Source organism: Lygodium microphyllum, chromosome 29 (genome assembly GCF_053477565.2).
Source record: "Lygodium microphyllum isolate KBCC chromosome 29, Lygodium_microphyllum_v1.1.10, whole genome shotgun sequence".
Classification (NCBI taxonomy): Eukaryota; Viridiplantae; Streptophyta; class Polypodiopsida; order Schizaeales; family Lygodiaceae; genus Lygodium; species Lygodium microphyllum.
Genome location: NC_141163.1, coordinates 63,231,870 through 63,255,803, shown reverse-complemented (window position 1 = coordinate 63,255,803; position 23,934 = coordinate 63,231,870). Strand labels below are relative to the sequence as shown.

Here is a 23,934-nt window from a genome sequence, read left to right as displayed (position 1 = left end):
CTCATGCCTCTCTTTGTTGGCAGCGTCGCTAGGCAGTGGAGGACGTGCTGGTTTTGGTTCGTTCTCTGCTGGTGGACACTCCGGATGATGCATTTCTGCTCCAGTTGAAATCATATCAGCAGGCCAAATTGCAACATCTGACAGAGACTTTGCAAGATAGTGCATGTCAGACCCATAAGTTCTTTCGAGCTCTCCACGCCTCTCCTGCTCGAGAGAATATGACCAGACTCGAGGATGTAGAAGGCCACCTTATCTTGGATCCACAGACTATTGTGCATATGTGCAGGAATTATTTCCGTGACCTTCTTGGTTCCACTTCTCCACCTTTAGCCCAAATTACTCAGGCCCGTTCGGGTTTTTATGACCTGGTCCGCAATCAGCTTCTGCAGGACATGCAAGCTACTATGGAGTCAGATATTTGTGAGGCAGAGGTTATGGACGTCTTGTTACATTTGCCCAAGGATAAAAGTCCGGGTTGGGATGGTCTCACCAATGAGTTCTTTGAAGCTTTTGCTACCCAACTGGTGAAACCATTGCAGGCTTTGTTTCAGCAGGTGTGGGAAACGGGGATCATGCCTTCCTCATGGAAAGAAGAACTTATTAAACTGCTTCCAAAAGTTCCTTCGCCATCTAAGTTGACACAGTGGCGCCCAATTTCTTTGATGGGTTCAATGTACAAAATCTTTTCCAAAGTAATGGTGAATCGGCTCCATAAGCATCTCCCTGCCATTGTGCACCCTCTCCAGTATGGTTTCATTAAGGGCCGAAATATTCTGCACAATGTATTGAATGCTCAACTGGCAATTGATTATGCAAGGCATTCTAATCAGGAGGTAGTACTGATTCAACTGGATCTGGAAAAGGCTTTTGACTATCTGGACTGGTCCTTCGTTGCTGAACTTATGTCTGCTATGGGCTTTGGTGCTCGGATGTCTCATCTAATCTACACCATTAGCGCTGCGGCGTCTTCACGAGTCATGCTGAACGGAGGTGTTACTGAGCCATTTGTCCTTGCCCGCTCTGTCAGACAGGGGTGCCCTTTGAGCCCTCTATTCTTTGCCCTTGCGACATATCCAGTTCTTTTGATGTTATCTCATATGGCAGCCTCTTCTCAATTGGCCGGACTGTCGCTTCCTACAGGACAACACTTCATTAGCCAATCCCTGGCGGATGATAGCTTTATGATTTTGCGTGCAGACAAGGATAATCTTCGAAAAGCATTGGATGTTTGGGGTCTCTTTGGTCAGGCGTCCGGCCTTCGTATCAATGCGCTCAAATCAGCCATTCTCAGCTGTACGGAGTCGGATTTGCAGTCCTTGGACTGGCAGGGTCTGGTTGTTCCTCGTGGCTCCATTGTCAGGCATCTTGGGTACCCTTTGGGTGTTGATGTTCCCCCAAAGCAGCTTCTGTAGTGGATTTCTCAGAAAATGGTGGCTAAGTTTATGTATTGGAAGTCTCAGGCCTGGCCCTTCCATGTTCGCCTCAAAGTAGCCTAGACAATTATGTTGCCAATGCTCACATATTTCTTGCCATTGTTGCCCTGGACTACTATGACTCTGAATGCTCTTATTCAGTCTATTCGTTTCATGCTATGGAAGAAGGACTCATTGCATGCAGGTATTTCTTGGATCTCTTGGTCGCATGCGTGCACCCCCAAACGCATGGGTGGCGGAGCTATTTTAGATGCCCAAACTCACATGCAGGCACTCCGTTGGTCTCTTTTCCGTGCCATGTGCTCGGATCATCATCCATGGATCGATATAGCCCGTTATTTCCTTGAGGGCCATGGGCTTCTGCATGGCAATACCCAAATCCGGAGTTCTTGGTGGCATGTTCTTAATGCTGATTCGCGGTTCTCCAGTTCTTCTTCATCGCTGCTTACTCATTTGGTATGTTCCTAGAAACCACCAGTGCTTGACAGTCCGTTCGCTTCTGTATCGGCGCCCAGTTGCAGCCTGCGTGTCTTTGTCCCCCACGATTTTTTCACTCGGCCTCTGTCCGACATACGTGCTGATACAATATGGCTGGCCTGGATTTGGCTTTCATAGACCAAACAGTGGCTGGCCTCCGGGGTTTTTTTGAGGTGCTGTTGAAATCAGAGACACACCGTGCTGCTCTCCTGTCTAAACTGCCATTGTTCGTTGATCGCCGTCTGGTCCATGTGGTGCCATGGCGCCCCATGGCAGATTTTCAGCGTCTATTGCAACGTGAATGCCCTGTGTGGGTTGAAGTGGAAAACTGTTTGGCTGTTTATTGGCCACTGCGAAAAGACGCCATGGTTGCTGTGGGCACTGTTCTGGTCCCCCCAAGCCTAAGGGCCATGAATCGCAACCGCCTGTGTATGTTATGGGACACTGCTCGAAAAAGGCCTGCTTGGTTACGCATTAATTGCTCTGGCATGCATCCTTTACATTTTCGTTTGAAATGAGGCAACTTTGCAGGACATTGCTTTTCATGTGGAAAATTGGGGCATTTTATGGCTGAATTTCCAAAGAAGCACCACACTTCGGATGCCGAGCATGTTGCGCAGCCCATGGAAGATATGATGTGTGATGCGCCATTGCAAGATGCCACCCAGCCACCTAAAGTTTTGAATAAAGGTAAACAATAGGTCTCGGGTTTGGATTCTGGTGGTAATGACTGGGTAGATGTACGCGCGAAAAAAGGCAACAAGCATGCTGTTGGCATGATGGATACTATGCCTGTTGCCTCACCAGATTCCATGCGTACGTATATGTGCAAGAGAGAAATGATGTCTTCAGAGCACTCTGCTCCTGCTATGGTTTCCTCTGCTGCTCGTCAACAGACAGCCAGGAGAGTGTCTTCAGATGGTCCTAAGGGTCCACCTGCTAAGCTGGCTTTTGATACTCGAGGTAATATCATTACCCCATGGGATCGTCGTTATCCCCACTCCATCCCCAAGTCAGCGGATATGCCATCCACTTCCAAATCTGGTCGTCAGAACTCTTTTGCCGTGTTAGCTGATTTCTTGGATGAGGGTGTACTAGACATGCTCGCCGAAAAGGTCTCATCGAGGCAAACTGTGCCTCGTACCTGATCCTCTTTTGCATCCACATGAAGATAGCTACGTGGAATGTGCGAGGAATTTGTTCTCGCCACAAGCAACATGCCATGTGGACAATATTGCATGAGAATCAGTGGGATGTCTTGTGTGCTGTTGAACACAAGAGTCATAGTGAAGCAGGTAAAGTTGTGGATTGCCATGGTTTTCGTTTGTTCTATGCAGGGACACATGCCAGGCAGTATTCTGGTGTGCTTATGATTGTACATGAAAAATATCAGCCGGTTCTTATCAAGAATGATGTACATGGCTGCTTTGTGGTGATTGAAATTTTATTCGAAGGAGAGATGTTATGGTTACTTGGCCTCTATGCTCTGAATGATCCTCTATCTCATCGGGAGCTTTGGCATACCTTGCAGAGTTCCTTGTCCCTTGGCAGATGGGGTTTTTTGATGGGGGATTTTAATATGTGTGTTGATTCTTTACAGTCCACATCAGAACATTCAATCATGGATGCGCTGGAAAGACGTACGTGGCAGCAGTTGGATTTTGCCGTTCTTAAGCAAGATCTTTGGTCTTGGATGTATCCTTCTTCTACAGGGTTTACCTTCCATTCTACCTAGTATGCCACAACATGGTCGCGGTTAGACCGCATTTGTATCATGCAGGATGATGATTTCCTTCCTGAGATGCTTGAAATGAAAGTGTTACAACAATATGCATTGTCGGATCATTTCCCTTTGCAAAATGAGCTCCTTGCACAACCAATTGCTCCTTTCAAGCAATTTCTGGATAGACTCCCGTTGCGTTTCAACTCGTCTTATTTGAAGCATGCAATCTTCCAGGGCTATATGCAGCAATTGATCGATCGGTTCTTATTGGATTTCTCATCCTAGGGCAGTGCTTTCTTTCAACGATTGCTCTCCAATGTGCATCGGGTTGCTCACCAGTATGGGATCCATCATGCCTCTCTTTGTCGGCGGCGCCGACAAGCAACTGAGGAACTGTTGGCTTTGGTTCATTCTTTGCTGGTGGACACTCCCGATGACGCATTTCTGCTATCACTGGCAACGCATCTGGCTGATCTTATTAAAGAGTTTCAGTTGAAATCCTATCAGCAGGTCAAATTGCAACAGCTGACGGACACTCTGCAAGACCGTGCTTGTCAGACCCATAAGTTTTATCGAGCTCTCCATGCCTCTCCTGCTCGAGAGAATATGACGAGGCTCCGGGATGAAGAAGGTCAAATGGTTTTTGATCCGCAGATGATTGTGAATATGTGCGGAAATTATTTCCTCGACCTTCTTGGTTCTACTTCTCCGCCTTCAGGCCAAATTACTCATGCCCGTTCAGTTTTTTATGATCTGGCCCGCAATCAGGTTTCTCAGGACATGCAATCTACTCTGGAGGTAGATATTTGTGAGTCGAAGGTCATGGATGTTCTGCTACACTTGCCTAAGGATAAAAGTCCTGGCTGGGATGGTCTTACGAATGAGTTCTTTGAGTTTTTTGCCACCCAGCTCGCGAAACCTTTGACGGCTTTGTTTCAGCAGGTATGGGAAACGGGGATTATGCCTTCCTCTTGGAAAGACGGTCTTATTAAACTGCTTCCAAAAGTTCCTTCGCCATCCATGTTGAAACAGTGGCGCCCAATTTCTTTGATGGGTTCTATGTATAAAATCTATTCAAAAGTTATGGCGAATCGCCTCCATAAGCATCTTCCTACCATTGTGCATCCTCTCCAATATGGTTTTATTAAGGGCAGAAACATTTTGCACAATGTCTTAAATGCGCAACTGGCAATTGATTATGCAAGGCATTCAAATCAGGAGGTCGTACTGGTTCAATTGGACCTGGAAAAGGCTTTTGATTATCTGGATTGGTCTTTCATTTGCAGAACTTATGTCTGCTATGGGCTTTGGTGCCTGGATGTCTCGTCTGATCTATACTATTAGTGTTGCAGCATCTTCGCGGGTCATGTTGAATGGAGGAGTTACCAAGCCAATTGTCGTTGCCCGCTCTGTCAGACAGGGGTGCCCTTTGAGTCCTCTCTTCTTTGCCCTTGCGACTCATCCGGTTCTTTCGATGCTATCTCATATGGCAGCTTCTACTGAGTTGGCTGGATTGTTGCTTTCCTCTGGACAACACTTCATTGGTCAATCCTTGGCTGATGACAGTTTTATGATTCTGCGAGCGGACAAAGATAATCTTCAATAAGCATTAGATGTTTGGGCTCTTTTTGGTCAGGCTTCTGGTCTGCACATTAACGCCTTGAAATCGGCCATTCTCAGCTGCACGGAGTCGGATTTGCAGTCGCTGGACTGGCAGGGCATGGTTGTCCCCCGTGGCTCCATTGCCAGGCATCTTGGGTACCCTTTGGGGGTTGATGTTTCCCCAAAGTAGCTATTACAGTGGATTTCACAGAAACTGGTGGCTAAGTTTTTGTGTTGGAAGTCTCAAGCCTGGCCCTTCCATGTTCGCCTCAAAGTAGCCCAGACAATAATGTTGCCAATGCTTACATATTTCTTGCCATTGCTACCCTGGACTACTACGACACTAAATGATCTTACGAAGTCTATTCGTTTCATGTTATGGAAGAAGGATTCCTTGCATGTGGGTATTTCCTGGATTTCTTGATCGCATGCATGCACCCCAAAACGCATGGGTGGAGGGGCTGTTTTGGATGCCCACACTCATATGTTGGCACTCCGCTGGTCTCTTTTTTGTGCCATGTGCTCAGATTGTCATCCTTGGGTCGTCATTGCCCGTTACTTTCTTGAGGATCACGGGCTTCTGCATGGTAATATCCACATCCGCAGTTCGTGGTGGCATGTTCTTAATGCAGATTCTCAGTTCTCCAGCTCTTCCTCATCTCTGCTTGCCCATTTGGTGTGTTCCTGGAAACTGGTCCTCCGGAAGTCTCAGTGGCATCCAGCGGAGGATCGTTTAGCCACTAATTCGTTTCAATTGGAACTGTTGGAAGTCTCGCGGTTAATTTCGTGGGACGGTAATCATGAGCTTCGACCACAATTCAACCGTATGGCACGTTTGGGCTTAACTTCGGTTGCGGATGCTACTCTGGCCAGTCGCAATGTGTTCATGTCGTTTCCTACAGCCAGGAGGATTTTCAGGATCCCTCGTGGATACAGGTTTTTATGGGAACATCTTTTGAGGGTGCTTTAGAGTAGACAACCCTTTCCGGCCCTTGCTACGGATCGTCCCTGGCAGGATTGGGACTTTGCAGGTCGGCTGCATTTAGAAAAGGCTTCAGAAAAACCAAGTGTATCATCTTCTGATTAAAGATCATCAATGGCTGGTTACTAAAGCTAATATTCTATGGGGATTGCATAAATCCTGGTCATGGTGGAGAGTAACTGTGATGGAGGGCTGGTTAAATAAGACACCATTCAAATATAAGGTCTTTCTTTGGAGGGTGATGATTGGTGGTCTTCCGTTTTCTTCAGCTCTTTCAAAGCGCCGAATCTCCAATGGCAACTGTTTCTTTTGCACCACCATTGTGGAATCCGCCTGTCATCATTTTATTTCTTGCCCCCTTGCTCAGAAAATCTGATCATTCTTGTCAGCCGTCTGGCGAGCGGTGGTTGGTTTCTCGCTTCGCCCGTTTGATTGGGTTTTCCTGCAGCCCAAATATCCCACACTGACACAGCCGCATATGAAGATCTTGTTTCACTTTCTTCGATATTGGGGCTGTTGGCACAACTAGACCATTTGGAATGCTTTCCTTTTTGATTCTGCTTATAATGTTCAGCGGCATATTGCTAGGCTTAAATGTTTCTTGTATTGGCAGATAGATCTTCTCCAACACTCTGACATCCTCTCTCAGGAGGACTTACGCCCTTGGCACATGGCAATTTCCTCCGCGTCTTTGCCATGATTTTGTAACTATTTGGCCCTTTGGTTCTTGTAAACAGTCAGTTTGTACACATGATGGGGTAGAGCCATCGTCTATCTTGTAATCATGAAAACTTTTCGTAATTAATACAATTACCGTTTACGAGAGAGAGAGAGAGAGAGAGAGAGAGAGAGAGAGAGAGAGAGAGAGAGAGAGAGAGAGAGAGAGAGAGAGAGAGAGAGAGAGAGAGAGAGAGAGAGAGAGAGAGAGAGAGAGAGAGAGAGAGAGAGAGAGAGAGAGTGTGGTGTGTCTCTCATCTGGAACGAGAAAAGATGAAAAACATGCCTATAAGGCTGAAAAAATGAAATAGTGTCCTATAAAAGGGAAACATGCCAATGATCTAAAAGTGTAAGTAGAAAAAGGAAAACTCTCCATCAATGAGATGTTTGTCCTCTAAGGAGGTGTATCTCTACATGGCTAAGGCGTCTCAACATCTGTCTCCTGTGGCGCTCAATGATGGCTTTAATTTGTCTGTGGTGTGGATGTCTAGGCCTTCGTTCGGGTGGACGTGGGCGCCTAGACCGGCTAAGTGCCACTGCTCTATCCAAAGGGATACCTACAGAAGATGAGGTCTAATGATAATGTACTCCTATAGGCTGTGTGGCAGTAGTAGTGGTATCTGCCATACTCTGTCGTGTATAAGTGAAAAAGCGAGTGACTGCTCTCTGTCTATGTGAGCCGAGCTGTGGGGGCCTCCTACTTTGTAGAATTGTTGCCTTGCGCCACTGGAGCTCCAAGAGGAAGAGTCCCAAGCATCTCTGATCCTCAAACTGCATGATCCGTCTCAGGGGTCCAAAACCCTCTCGAAATAGACAGTGGTATCTACCTCGTATATCATAATATATAGTGCATCGGCAGATGTAGTGTTCCTCTGTATCTGGTTCTCTATCGCATAGTGGGCATATGCGTTCCTTTGTCTGTATACCCTTCCATCTGCCTCTCTGAATCCTTAGGTGGTGGCATGAGGTACGAATTTGACCAATAACTGTGCATAGTCCATGAGGCAGCTGTGTCTCCATGTAATTGGGTTGGGTGATGAAACCATCCGTAGATACCTGAAGGAAGTGGGTCTGGTACTGTGCCATCCTCGTGCCATGGGGGGAGGGGGGTCGGATCTAGGTCTTCTACGTATCTAACTTCAGTATGTCTGCTTTGATCACATGGTTTAGCTCTGATCGGCTTAGGTCAAGTGTAGGGCAATCCAGGCTATAGTCAAAGGGAGGTAGTCTATCAATCTGCAACCCATGTAGACTCACCCTTGTACTCATCTGAGCATACCAACAATGTCTGTCACCATCTGCTGCTAGTTGTCTAGAAGAGCCCAGGGCTAGCCGTGGGTATCTATCTTGGGGGAGCTCCCATAGTCTATGTATGAAAGTCACTGCCTGGACCAAGGCCTCAACCACCATGGGTGATGCTCCCAACTCAGCTCTGATGATCTAATGTGGGGTCGAGCTCTTCGGTCGTATCATCCGTGAGATCATCATGACTAGTGGTCTTTCCATATGCTCCCACCTGTCATAGTATTCCTTCTCTGGTCCATCCTGGTCTCCCAAAGGCTGTCTCCTCGTGTGAAAGAGACTCGGACCCCAAATAGCTGCCCCATATAGGAGTGTGGATGTAACCAGGGTGTCAAAAAGGCACAATTTGGTGCGCGGCTCATGAAATTGTATGTGAGCACATTGCCTCTCCAATGCACCTAAGGCTGCATATGCTTTTGCCGAAGGACCCTCTGATGTCTCTCTCCAAGAGAACTGTGGTCCCTTCAATGTGACCCCCAAATAGACATACTGCCTAACCATCTCCACTGACTCTCCATGAAAAGTAAACTGGTGCTCAGCTCTTGTCACCCAAGCAGCTGAAGTGTTAAATACCATAACTTTAGTTTTCCCAAGGTTCACCTTAAGATCTCTATCTGTGCAACAAGCTGATAATGCATCCAAGTGTCTATTTAGTCCCTCACGCGAGTCAGATATAAGTACAATATCGTCGGCATAAAGCAGTAATGGTATCAGCACTCGAGCGAGGCTAGCTCCGGCTCCACCAGTTGTGTCCACATATTCTGGAATTTCATCTATGTACAACCCAAATAGTGTCGGTGAAAGTGGACTGCCTTGTTTCACCCCAATGGTGCTATTGACTGTATCTGAAATGCCCTCAGGTGTTCGTACTCTGCCCGTCACTGTCTCATACAAGGCATGGATACTCCACTGTATCTCTACAGGCACATCAATGTTTTGCATTCTTGTCATGAGTCTAGCACGTGGCACTGTGTCAAAGGCCTTGCGAAAGTCCACAAAACAGCAGTAGATTTTTTTCTTGAATGCCTTGCCTTCTTCTATGATTGCCCTCAATGTAAAGATATGGTCTAGAGTTGTATATCCCCTCCCGAAGCCAGCCTGGCCTTTTGATCTCAGGCCATGCATCTCGGCCCATTCACTCAATGCTTGTTCCACGATAGAACCATATATTTCGGCCAGCATGTGTCCAATCATGATAGTTCGATAGTTACTAGGTAGTGTGGGGTCTCCACTCTTAAAGAGCGGCGTAATAATATGGTCTCACCAACAGGTTGGAAATCCCTCACAAATTGCCCTATTAAAGATGTGAGCCAGCATCGGTGCCAAGATATCACAAGCATGTGCGAAGTGTTCAGCTACTAAACCATCATGATCTTGGGCTTTCCCATTTTTCAGTTTCCATATGGCATTCCTCACTTTTTTTTCTGTGAAAAATCTGCAATTTTCCGGTCTTGAGGTTGAGGGGAGTGGCATAGGCTCTTGGCCAGGAACATCATAGAGTGTACAAGCATATCCATGCCAATCATCCGGTTTAGTAATGTGCAAGGGTGGCTGGTTCTCATGCATCTTTTTCCATGCTCTCTTGCTGTCCTATCCCAAGAACATGGAATGCATTTCTGTTTCTAGTCTGCTCAAGTATTCCCGCTTCTTTTGGCGTACCAATCGTCTAAAGAGTGTTCAAGCATGCGTATGTGTACATATGCCAAGTGCCACCTCTCGCTGAAAACGTGCTCATGTCTTTGTGCACTCATCATCATACCAGCCATTCTGTGGGGCGTTACCTCGTGGAGGTTTAATTGATGGTGTAGTGTGTGGGAAAATGTAGGCTGCTGAAGTGTGTATTATCTCGGCCAACTGTCCTGTAAACACATCTAGAGAGGCCTGTGTGTCTAGCTCCCTCAATGCATCTTGCACAGTAGTGCTGTATATGTGTGAGGTTGCTTCCACAAAATCATAGCGTGGTAATTTTGGTATGTGTGCCTGTGCTTCGTGTATAAGCCCATATTGCATTGTGAAAGCTAGAATAGCATGGTTTGCTACTAATCCAATTGGTCTGTCTGAGATTTCAAAGTTTTTAATGTCAGGTAGCAGGTTGGGTAATCCAATTAAATAGTCCACTATGTGTGACTCTTTCTTGTTATTCCAACATGTGAAACCATTAGATCTTGGCCATTGTGGCAGCCCGTTAAGGATGGCCAAACCATGTGCACTTCCCAATGCCAGTAGGTGTGTTCCATATTCTGTTATCTCTCTATCTTGGGCTGATCTAACTAATCCCACCTCATCTAATGCAATATCTCTGAACATCTCATCACTAGTGTCAAAGAAAGCAGATTGGTTGCTTCCTGTGCGTGCATTAAAGTCTCTTGCCAGTAGAACATCCCCAATTTCCATAAATCTCATTATGTTCTCATATAGTGGTGTATACGGGGATGCCTCTTTAGGGGCAAAGTTAGAGTATGCAGGGGGAAAGTAGCATATGGCAATATACATGTCTCGAGTTCTACTTGTACGTAACCTCATCCACATGTCTCTTGCCTCTACATCTCTATGTACCACTTGGATTGTATCTCGGAGCTCTTCTCTAAATAGAATTGCCACACCTCCTGATCCCCTCGTTCCTCCAGGCTGCCTAGGCTGAGGGCGATATATACTTTCCCATTTATATCCATATACATCAGGTAGACAGCTGTCTTTACATTGATGTGTCTCAGTATACATAGCACTGTCTATCCCTTTGAAAGTATCCTCAAAATAACTTGCATCTGTCTTAAGGGATCCATTGCAATTCCATAGTGTGAACTTCAGGGTCTCATAGGCCGCGCACCATCATGCTGTCCTTTTCGCTGTGATGATGACTCTTCCATCTGTGTAGACAGCCCATTTACCTGCTTTTCGTGCCTCTAGAACACGTGGCATATTTTCCCTCCTGTGGGCTAGCTGGGCTGGGGTGAGGTCTTCATCTAGGTAGATCTTTTCTCCTTTGAGAGTGATCCTCTTGGAGAGGAAGGCTATCTTCTTTTCCAAGTCTCCAAACTTCAAGATGAGGACTTTTGTTTTTGTGTTAGCTTTCTCGACTTGCCAAGCCCCAATGATGGGTACATTTGTAGCCCCAATTTTGGTGGCAAGAGCTGTAGCATCTTCAATGGGGAAGCTTTTCTCATCTAGTCCAACCACTCTTACGTGGAGTGCGAGTGCTCGTCTTTTTGTCTCTTCTTCCAAGGTGGCATTCATAACTTCCACTTTGTTGCCATGCATTCCTTTGTTCTTTTTTGCCACATCTATCCATTCTGCATTTTCTTTGACATTATTCTCAACATTCTCCATTTTCTTTTGGGTGCCTTTCACCACACTTGCATAGGTGTGCATATTCTTTTTTAAAACATCCTTTTCTTTTTGTAGTTCCGGTGTGATTTGTGGTTCCTTTTATGCGTCCAGTTTCTTTTTGCATTCCTCTAGTTCTTCTTGTAGATTAAAGATCATTGAGTCTTTCTTTGCCATGTTTGCATCCAATGTTTGTTGCATCTCATTTTTTAGTTCTTCCATCATTTCAGCTATAACCCGCTCTTGTATATCATTTTCCATTTCCTTCCTCATGATACTCATTTCAGCACGGAGTATGGTCAACATCTCCTCATATAGTGTTTCATTAATTTTGCGGGATGTCTTTCCATATGTACTTGACCTTGGAGAGACATTCTAATCTCGGGTTTTACGCCCATAGGTTTTGTATCTTGTGTTCTTTGGCGGTGTATGAAACATTGTTTCCATGGTTGGTTTTGTGATTCCTTTATTGTCAGTTTCTTCCATCATGATTATAGTATGTGCTATAGCATAAAACTGTTTACAGTCTGACTAGAGTAGTAAACCAGTAACATAAACTATCACTATAGCGTCAATTTATCATAAACTGTCAATGTGACTGCATCATAAAATATGACTGTAGCATAAACTGTCAATGTAACTTAGAACTGTCAGTCTCACCTAAACTGTCACTGTAGATATAGTGTGATGTAAATATTTACTACTTAATTCAATTATGTTCACGAAAAAAGAAAGATATAGTAACGTCTACATAAGGCCAATGTGGCCTATGAGACAAAATCTAGAGTACATCCATGTCTAATGTCATCTCATCAGTAATGTAAAGATAACATTACAAATAAGTGGGTGGCCTATGAAACAATACTGAAAATAACTATACGATGGGACTATACTAGGGTTGAACCGTGTGTAGTGTTGTTTCATCGATAGAAAAGAAAAGGAAAGGAAAGGAGAACCAGATCTTATAGAGCCATGTACAAAAGTGTGGTGGAGACTATGGGTTGTAGCTGATCTCAAGATCTGCAAATGATCTCAGCTATGATGTAGTCCCTAGTTGCTTCACTGTTATGCCTGGTGGTGAGTCTTCGGTGTCTCGTGATAATGGCTCTAATCAGACTGTGGTGTGCCCTCCTCGGATGTGGTCCTGGTAGACGGGGTCGTTGTGCTCGACGAAGGGAAATGACTCTATCCAATGTGACTCCACGGCGTGGGCTGTAAGGTGTCTAGCGGGTGGCTCTGTCTCTGCTAGGCTGGTAGTGTTAGTAGGGTCCGCTCTGTAGAAAAAGTTTGTCACTGCTCTCTGTGTGGGTCCTTCTGGATGAGCTGGCCTCGTGTCTCGCAGTAGTGCAGTTCAGCGCCTCTCGAGCTCTAGGAGGAAAAGACCAAGGCATCTCTTGTCCTCATACTCCATGACGTGATGAAGAGGTCCAAATCCATCATTGAAGAGGCAATGTTATTGTCCTCGTATGTCATAGTATATTGTGCATTTGCATATGTAGTGCTCCTCTGTCTCAGGCTCTCGACCACAAACCTCGCAAGTCCTATCCTCTGCTAGGGTATTTGTCCATCTGCCCGTCTCCATTTGAAGCCTATGTGAGGAGGTGCGAATCTGTTCGATAGCAACCCGTACGCTATGGGAGAGATGGGTGTCCATATATGCTGGCCGAATAGTGAAACCATCATTAGAGAACACAAGAACAGACTCCTGTAGAACTCTGTCCTCGATCTAGGGAGTGGTGGATGGATCAGGTCCTTGTTGTCTCAATCCTCAAGATATCAGCTCTGATCACCTAGTTCGGCTCTGATCGGCTAAGAGAAATGGTAGGGCAGTTAAGGCTAAAATCCAAAGGTGGAAGACAGTCAATATCCAAACCACGTAGGCTCATCCAAATAGCCATATGTGAAAACCGACAGTTCTTCTCACCTCATGTTGCTAGTTGTCTAGATGAGGTTAGTGCCAATCTAGAGTATCTATGGCATGGAAGTTCCCATAGTCTGTGCCAAAAGGTCACTGCCCTGAAGAGTGCCTCTGTAACTATAGGTGGTTCCCCTAGCTCTGCCCTGACAATGGGATGTGGGGTGGAGGGCTTACTCCTAATCATGCATGCTATGATCATGATCAATGGCCTTTCCATGCTATCCCAACCATCATAATAATCCCTCTCTACTCCAATATGATCAATGAGTGGGCTAAGACACCTGTGGTACAAGCTGCAACCCCATACCTTTGCTCCATATATTAATGTAGGTGTGACTAGTGTGTCAAACAACTAGAGTTTGGTACAGGGCTCCTGGAACTGTATGTGAGCACATTGACTCTCGAGTGCCCCTAGTGCTGCATATCCACGTGCCAGACGTGCCTCTGATGCCCCTCTCAATGAAAAACGTGGGCCAAAGAAGGTGACTCCCAAATAGACCTATTCGCTCACATGCTCCAATATGTCTCCCCCAAATGTGAGGTGGTACTTAGATCTAGTCACCCATGCTGTTGAAGTATTGAAAACTATGGTTTTGGTCTTCCCAAGGTTCACTGTGAGGTCTTTATCTCTATAGAAGATATGCAAAGCATCTTGATGGCACTGCAATCCCTCCGGTGAATCTGAAATGATAACAATATCATCTGCATACGGTAATATTGGTATCAGTACCCCTGCCAGCTCCTCCTCGGTCTATGTAATCAAACACTTCACCTATGTATAAACCAAACAATGTGGGTGAAAGTGGACATCCTTGTTTCACTCCTATGGTATTGTCAATCCTCTCTGATAGCCCTCGAGTTGCTCGTACATGACCTGTCACTGCCTCATATAATGCATAGACACCCCATCGTATACCCTTTGGTACTTCAATGTCCTGTGATCTCTGCATGATATGTGTACGAGGCATTGTATCAAAAGCTTTGGGAAAGTCTACAAAGCAACAATAGATCCTCTTGTCTCGGGCTCGACCCTCCTCAGTAATGACTGTCCTTGTGCTCTCTTGCCTTGCATTTGAGCCCACTCACTGAGTTCATGCTCCAATATAGATCCATATATCATGGCCAAAGTATGACCGATCATGATAGTCCTGTAGTTGCTAGGAATTAGGGTATCACCACTTTCAAATAGCGGGATTATAGTATTGTCTGACCAACTCATAGGGAAACCTTCATATACTGCTCTATTGAACATATGTGCTAATATGGGTGCTAATATGTCACAAGCAGGTGAGAATTGTTCTGCTACTAGTCCATCCTCATCCTGTGCCCTCCCATTTTGTAATCTATAAATTGCATCCCTAACCATTTTCCATGTGAAGAAAGACCACTGTGTTGGCCTACAAGCTTGTGGGGGCTGCATAGGTGGCTGTCTTGGTAGGTTATACAACTGTCTCCCATAGTCGAGCCAAGCATCTGGTGATGTAATCTGTATGGGGGGCTGTCTTTTATGAAACATCTTCCATGCGCTCTTGCTATCCCGTCCCAAAAATAGTTGATATATCTCTGCTTCTGCTTTCGCTAAGTAGTCTCGTTTCTTCTTCCGCACAAGGCGTTTGAAGAACGCCTTTGCTTGGCGATGTGTCTGAGTGCCTAGCTCCACTTCTCTCTGTCAGGGAGCTCAAGTGACTCTACACTCATCATCATACCTACTATTTTGGGGAGTAGTAGATCGTGTGGGCCTACATGGGGGCAAGGTGTGTGGGAATGCATACATGGCTGATCCATGTATGGCCTCTCCTAAATCCCTTGTACATTCTTCCAACGATCTACTCAAGTCCAATGTATGTAAACTAGTCTGTAGAGAACCATTGTAGATATGTGAGGTGTCTTCTGTAAAGTAGTATTTGGGATGTCTAGGGAGGCATGGTGTTTCATGTTTCATATGTACACAAGAGAGCATGAATGTCAAAATAGCATGATCTGCTGCTATGCCAATTGGTCTCTTAGACATCTTAAAGTTTTTTATGTTTGGTATCAATGCTGGTGAGCCCATCAAGTAGTCCATAGTACTTGCCCCTTCTTTGTGATTCTAGCATGTCAAATTGTCAGATCCTGGCCATTGTGGCAGACCATTACAAATGGCTAGTCTATGTGCACTTCCCAAAGTCAATAGGTGTGTCCCATAGGTACTCACTTCTTCATCTTGGGCTCTCCTGCATAGGCCTATTTCATCTATGTTGATCTCTTTGAACATGGCATTATCATGCATATAAAAGTCTCTCTATCTATGTCCAGTGCGTGCATTGAAATCTCCTACTAATAATATGTTTCCAATGCTAGCATATCTCATGATATCCTCATAAAGTACATCAAAGGGAGATCCATATCCTGTGGCATAGGTAGACTTTGTAGGAGGGAAGTAGCATATTGCGATGAATATATCCCGTGGTCTTCCTGCATGTATCCTAATCCATAAATATCATGCATCATCATCTCTTTTCATTACTTGCACCATCCCTTTGAGGTCTTCCTGGTATAGTATGGCCACACCCCTAGAACCCCTAGTGCTTCCTAGTTTCTAGTTGCTGGACGAAATGCACTTTCCCACCTGTATCCCCGCACGTTTGGTAGTCGGCTACCTTTATATTGGTGTGTTTCTGTGTACATTGCTATATCTATGTTTTGGAAGCTATCTTTAAAGTAACCAGCATCCAAGCGTAGGGCTCCATTACAATTCCATATTGACATCCGAAGTGTCTCATAGGCCTCGTACCGTCATGAAGTGCTTTTGTTAGTGATGATGACTCGTCCATCCCTATAAACAGCCCACTTTCCCTCTTTGCGAGCCTCCAATACCTTGGGCATGTGTTCTTTGCGATGCGCTATTTGTGCTGGGGTAAGGTCCTCATCCAAATAGATCTTCTCACCCTTGAGGGCTCTCCTCTTGGAGAGGAAGGCCTTTTTTTTTTCTCTATGTCCCCAAAGCGAAGAATTAGAGCCTTGGAGTCCTCTTTCCCCACTCTCGGAGCACTGACGATAGGTATGTCTGAAGCCCCGATTTTGTCAGCAAGTGTCTTAGCATCTTCCTGTGGGTTGCTCTTCTGTTCCCATCCTACTACCCGTACGTGTATAACCCTAGCCCGTCTCCTAGCCTCTTCTTCCAAGGTAGCATTCATTACTTCAGTCTCGTTCACAGATGTTCCCTTTTTCTTTTTTACTACCTCAATCCATGGGATGGCTTCTTCTATTTGCTTCTGTTTTGTCTTTGCCACTTCTGCCCATGAGGGAACCTCCCTTTCACATGCCTTCAAAGCCTCTTTCTCTTTTTGTAGTTCTTCTTGCACATTCATTTTATTTTTCTTTAATGTATTCAATTCTTTCCCCAGTTCTAAGATTTCAGATTTGTAGGCATCTACCACTTTCAACATTTCAGTTTTCAACGTATGCATTTCGGAGAGCATTTGTGCCTGTAAGTCATTCTTATTCTTTATTTGCATGTCTTGCATTTCTGTCCTCTGATTTACTATCAGTTCGGCTTTGACTTGCTCTCGTATTTCTTTCACCAATTCTTGTCTCATAATTTGTAGTTTAGAGCGAATCATGAGATGAATTTCTTCACATTTCTTTTCATTCATGGTGCGTGAAGTCTTTCCATGCCTGTCAGATGCCGGGGAGATGGTCCAATCATGGACCCTACGGCCATACGTCTTGTACCGTGTGTTCTTAGAAGGGGTGTTGAACATTGCTTCCATGGATGGTTGTGTTAGTTCTTGATTAGATTCGTCTCCCAGATATTCATCTTCCACGGTTTGATGCTTGCATTTGTCTACATTATCCATCTCTCACACACTATGTGCAAAGCCACTTAGCTTGTACTTTGTACTGTCAAAATTAGAGCAAATTCTATGATTCCTGCAAATTTCCAGGGTTTCCTTGACCCCTCACTAAATTTTTGCAAGCCCAGTAATCTTTTACGAGCCCAAATGCCTTCACACTATTTACAATCAATTGCAAAGCAACTCCGTCGGGTCAGCACTCACGCCAGTCCCGCCAGACTACTGTCACTGCCGTTGCTTGCACTAGACTGTGGCCTCTTCTAGGACGAACATGATAGTTACGTCAGCTCTTGTCACTCGCGCCAGATACATTCGTCACGCCAGGCACGTCTCGTCACGCCAACATCGCGTCACTCACGCCAGCATCCCATCACTCACGCCAGCATCCTCGTCCGTCAGCGATCCCGTCACATCATCCCCGTCAGCGGTCACAGTGTCATGCTAGAGTCACGCATGGCCTGTCGCGTCACTCCAGGTCGGTCTCGTCATGCATGCCAGAGATTGTTGACCTGATGGTTTGATGTAAAATTCACTATTTAATTCAATTATCTTAGAGAGAGAGAGAGAGAGAGAGAGAGAGAGAGAGAGAGAGAGAGAGAGAGAGAGAGAGAGAGAGAGAGAGAGAGAGAGAGAATATTAACGTCTCTAAAAGGCCAATGTGGCCTATGAGACCAAAACAATACATACAATGATGATGGTGTGTTTCTCATCTAGAACGAGAAGAAAGATGAAGAACATGCCTATAAGACTGAAAAGGAAATGAAATGAAATGAAATAGTGTCCCATAAAGGGAAACATGTTAGTGATCTGAAAGTGAGAGTAGAGAAAGGAAAACTCTCCATCAATGATATGTCTGTTCTCTAGGGAAGTGTATCTCTGCATAGCTAAGGCGTCTTGGCATCTGTCTCCTGTGGCGCTCAATGATGGCTTTAATTTGTTTGTGGTGTGGATGTCTAGGCCTTCGTCCGGGTGGACGTGGGCGCCTAGACCGGCTAAGTGCCACTGCTCTATCCAAAGGGACACCTACAGAAGATGAGGTCCAATGATGATGTATTCCTGTAGGCTGTGTGGCAGTAGTAGTGGTATCTGCCATACTCTGTCGTGTATCCATGAAAAAGTCAGTGACTGCTCTCTGTCTATGTGAGCCGAGCTGTGGGGGCCTCCTACTCCATAGAATTGTTGCTCTGCGCCTCTGGAGCTCCAAGAGGAAAAATACCAAGCATCTCTGATCCTCATACTGCATGATCCGTCTCAGGGGTCCAAAACCCTCTCGAAACAGACAGTGGTATCTACCTCGTATGTCGTAATATACAGTGCATCGGCAGATGTAGTGTTCCTCTGTCTCTGGCTCTCTGTCGCATAGTGGGCATATGCGTTCTTCTGTCTGTATACCCTCCCATCTGCCTGTCTCAATCCTCAGGTGGTGGGATGAGGTGCGGATCTGACCAATAGCTGTGCGTATTCCATGAGGCAGCTGTGTGTCCATGTAATTGGGTCGGGTGATGAAACCATCCTCAGATACCTGGAGGAAGTGGGTCTGGTAGTGTGCCATCCTCGTGCCATGGGGCGAGGGGGGTCGGATCCAGGTCTTCTCCGTATCTAACTTCAGTATGTCTGCTCTGATCACATGGTTTAGCTCTGATCGGCTTAGGTCAAGTGTAGGGCAATCCAGGCTATAGTCAAAGGGGGGTAGTCTGTCAATCTGCAGACCATGTAGACGCATCCATGTGCTCATCTGAGCATACCAACAGTGTCTGTCACCGTCTGCTGCTAGTTGTCTAGAAGAGGCCAGGGCTAGCCGTGGGTATCTATCTTGGGGGAGCTCCCATAGTCTATGTATGAAAGTCACTGCCTGAACCAAGGCCTCAGCCACCATGGGTGATGCCCCCAACTCAGCTCTGATAATCTCATGTGGGGTCGAGCTCTTCGCTCGTATCATGCGTGAGATCATCATGACCAGTGGTCTTTCCATATGCTCCCATCCATCATAGTATTCCTTCTCTGGTCCATCCTGGTCTCCCAAAGGCTGTCTCCTCGTGTGAAACAGACTCGGACCCCAAATAGCTGCCCCATATAGGAGTGTGGGTGTAACCAAGGTGTCAAAAAGCCACAGTTTGGTGCGCGGCTCATGAAATTGTATGTGAGCACATTGCCTCTCCAATGCCCCTAAGGCTGCATATGCTTTTGCCAAACGAGCCTCTGATGTCTCTCTCCAAGAGAACTGTGGTCCCTTCAATGTGACCCCCAAATAAACATACTGCCTAACCATCTCCACTGGCTCTCCGTCAAAAGTAAACTGGTGCTCAGCTCTTGTCACCCAAGCAGCTGAAGTGTTAAATACCATAACTTTAGTTTTCCCAAGGTTCACCTTAAGATCTCTATCTCTGCAAAAACCTGATAATGCATCCAAGTGTCTATTTAGTCCCTCAGGTGAGTCAGATATAAGTACAATATCATCGGCATAAAGCAGTAATGGTATCAGCACTCCAGCTAGGCTGGCTCCGGCCCCACCTGTCCTATCCACATATTCTGAAATTTCATCTATATACAGCCCAAAAAGTGTCGGTGAAAGTGGACAGCCTTGTTTCACCCCAATGGTGCTATTGACTGTATCTGAGATGCCCTCAGGTGTTCGTACTCTGCCTGTCACTGTCTCATATAGGGCATAGATACTCCACTGTATCTCTACGGGCACATCAATGTTTTGCATTCTTTTCATGAGTCTAGCACGTGGCACTGTGTCAAAGGCCTTGCGAAAGTCCACAAAACAGCAATAGATCTTTTTCTTGAATGCCTTGCCTTCTTCAATGATTGCCCTCAACGTAAAGATATGGTCTAGAGTTGTATGTCCCCTCCTGAAGCCAGCCTGGCCTTTTGACCTCAGGCCATGCATCTCGGCCCATTCACTCAACGCTTGTTCCACGATAGAGCCATATATCTTGGCCAGCATGTGTCCAATCATGATAGTTCGGTAGTTACTAGGTAGCGCGGGGTCTCCACTCTTAAAGAGCGGCACAATAATATGGTCTGACCAACAGGTTGGAAATCCCTCACAAACTGCCCTATTAAAGATGTGAGCCAGCGTTGGTGCCAGAATATCACAGGCATGCGTGAAGTGTTCAGCCACTAAACCCTCATGGTCTTGGGCTCTTCCATTTTTCAGCTTCCATATGGCATTCCTCACTTTTTTTTCTGTGAAAAATCTGCAATTTGCTGGTCTTGAGGTTGAGGGGAGTGGCATAGGCTCTTGGCCAGGGATATCATAGAGTGTGCAAGCATATCCATGCCAATCATCCGGTCTAGTAATTTGTAGGGGTGGCTGGCTCTCATGCATCTTTTTCCACGCTCTCTTGCTGTCCTGCCCCAAGAACATGGAATACATTTCTGTTTCTAGTCTGCTCAGGTATTCCTGCTTCTTTTTGCGTACCAACCGTCTGAAGAGTGTTCGAGCATGCTTATGGGTGCATATACCAAGTGCCAGCTCTCGCTGAAAACGTGCTCGTGTCTCTCTGCACTCATCATCATACCAGCCATTCTGTGGAGCATTACCTCGTGGAGGTTTATCTGATGGTGTAGTGTGTGGGAAAGCGTATGCTACTGAAGTGTGTATTATCTCGGCCAACTGTCCTGTAAACTCATCCAGAGAGGCCTGTGTGTCTAGCTCCCTCAATGCATCTCGCACAGTAATGCTGTATATGTGTGAGGTCGCTTCCACAAAATCATAGCGTGGTAATTTTGGTATATGTGACTGTGCTTCATGTATATGCCCATATTGCATTGTGAAAGCTAGAATAGCATGGTCTGCTACTAATCCAATTGGTCTGTCTGAGATTTCAAAACTTTTTATGTCAGGTAGCAAGTTGGGTGATCCAATCAAATAGTCCACTGTGCTTGACCCCTTCTTGTTATTCCAACATGTGAAGCCATTAGATCTTGGCCACTGTGGTAGCCCGTTAAGGATGGCCAAACCATGTGCACTTCCTAGTGCCAGTAGGTGTGTTCCATATTCTGTTATCTCTCTATCTTGGGCTGATCTAACTAATCCCACTTCATCTAATGCAATATCTCTGAACATCTCATCACTAGTGTCAAAGAAAGCAGATTGGTTGTTTCCTGTGCGTGCATTAAAGTCTCCTGCTAGTAGAACATCCCCAATTCTCATGTATCCCATTATGTCCTCATATAGTGGTGTATACGGGGATGCCTCTTTAGGGGCAAACTTAGAGTATGGAGGGGGAAAATAGCATATGGCAATATACATGTCGCGAGTTCTGCTTGTACGTAACCTGATCCACATGTATCTTGCCTCTACATCTCTATGTACCACTTGGACTGTATCTCGGAGCTCTTCTCTAAATAGAATTGCCACACCTCCTGATCCCCTCGTCCCTCCAGGCCGTCTAGGCTGAGGGCGATATACACTTTCCCATCTGTATCCATATACAGCAGGTAAACGGCTGTCTTTACATTGATGTGTCTCAGTATACATAGCAATGTCTATACCTTTGAAAGTATCCTCAAAATAACCTACATCTGTCTTAAGGGAGCCATTGCAATTCCACAGTGTGAACTTCAGGGTCTCATAGGCCGCGCACCATCATGCCGTCCTTTTCTCTGTGATGATGACTCTTCCATCTCTGTATACAGCCCATTTACCTGCTTTCCGTGCCTCTAGAACACGTGGCATATTTTCCCTCCTGTGGGCTAACTGGGCTGGGGTGAGGTCTTCATCTAGGTAGATCTTTTCTCCTTTGAGAGCGATCCTCTTAGAGAGGAAGGCTCTCTTCTTTTCCAGGTCTCCAAACTTCAAGATGAGGACTTTTTTTTTTGTGTCAGCCTTCCCGACTCGCCAAGCCTCAACGATGGGTACATTTGTAGCTCCAATTTTGGTGGCAAGAGCTGTAGCATCTTCAATTGGGGAGCTTTTCTCGTCTAGTCCAACCACTCTTACGTGGAGTGCGCGTACCCGCCTTTTTGCCTCTTCTTCCAAGGTGGCATTCATGATTTCCACTTTGTTGCCATGCATTCGTTTGTTCTTTTTTGCCACATCTATCCATTCTGCATTTTCTTTGACGGTATTCTCAACATTCTTCATTTTCTTTTGGGTGCCTTCCACCACACTTGCATAGGTGTGCATGTCCTTTTTTAAAACATCCATTTCTTTTTGTAGTTCCGGTGTGGTTTGTGGTTCCTTTTGTGTGTCCAGTTTCTTTTTGCATTCGTCTAGTTCTTCTTGTAGATTAGAGATCAATGAGAGAGAGAGAGAGAGAGAGAGAGAGAGAGAGAGAGAGAGAAAGAGAGAGAGAGGGAGGGAGGGAGGGAGGGAGACCCAATCGAAAGGGGTTAGTGAGAATCCCACCACCGCGCGCCAAACCTGTGACAAGAGCGACCAGATATTCTTAGCGAGCAGGCAAGAAATAAATCAATGTCGGGCCGATTCCACAGTAGTGGTGTAGAAGAAACAATTGCCATTCGAGATTCGGCGCTTGGAAAGGGCCGAGGCAAGAGGAAGACCACCAATCATCACCCGCCAAAGAAAGACCTTACATTTGAAAGGTGTCTTATTCAACCAGCCCTCCATCACAGTTGCCTTCCACCATGATTGAGATTTCCACAATCCCCATACAGTATTAGCTTTAACACCTAGCCATTGATGATCTTTAATCAAAAGATGATACACCTGATTAGCAGAGGCCTTTTCCAGACTCAACCGACCTCCAAGGGCCCAGTCCCACCATGGACGATCCACAGTAAGGGCAAGAAAGGGTTGCCTGCTTTGAAGCACTACCAAAAGTTGTTTCCATAAATCACGGTATCCATGCGTGATTCTGAAAAGCCTCATGGCAGTATGAAACGATGTGAGGACATTACGACTGGCAAAGGTGGCATCCGCAACTGAAGTCACCTACAAACGGGCCATGCGGTTGAATTTTGATCTGAGCTCATGTTTGTTTTCCCATGATAGTAATCTCGAGAGTGCTAACAATTCCAGTTGAAAAGAGTCAGTATGCAAGCGGTCCTCCGCTGGATGCCAACGCGCTTTTTGGAGCACCACTTTCCAGGAGCTAACCAAATGCAGTAACAGAGAGGAGGACGGACTGGAAAACCGAGAGTCTGCATGAAGGACATGCCACCAGGAGCTCCGAAGTTGGGTATTGCCATGCGGAAGCTTGCTGTCCTCAAGAAAATAACGGGCTATAATGGCCCACGTGTGATGATCCACACACATGGCGCGAAAAAGAGACCAACGAAGTGCCAGCATATGAGTTTCGTAATTAATAGGGAGGGAGGGAGGGAGAGAGAGAGAGAGTATATTAACGTCTCTAAAAGGCCAATGTGGCCTATGAGACGAAAGCAATACATACAATGATGGTGTGTTTCTCAATTGGAATGAGAAAAGATGAAAAACATGCCTATAAGACTGAAAAAATGAAATAGTGTCCTATAAAAGGGAAACATGTCAATGATCTAAAAGTGAAAGTAGAAAAAGGAAAACTCTCCATCAATGAGATGTTTGTCCTCTAAGGAGGTGTATCTCTACATGGCTAAGGCGTCTCGGCATCTGTCTCGTGTGGCGCTCAATGATGGCTTTAATTTGTCTGTGGTGTGGATGTCTAGGC

General features: G+C 45.7%; 2 protein-coding genes across 6 annotated transcripts in view; one reads left to right on the top strand and one right to left on the bottom strand.

Moving 5' to 3' along the window:
• LOC148010708 (dynein regulatory complex subunit 7-like) overlaps window positions 1-23,934 on the top strand; it is a 358,764-nt gene that overhangs the window by 127,685 nt on the left and 207,145 nt on the right. The window lies entirely within an intron of this gene.
• On the bottom strand, window positions 17,781-21,908 carry LOC148010709 (uncharacterized; the record flags this gene model as incomplete). The annotated part of the gene is made up of 2 exons (XM_087671037.1): window positions 17,781-17,823; window positions 19,291-21,908. Coding segments are annotated over 2 exons (2,661 nt in total), but the record flags the coding sequence as incomplete, so codon positions are not given.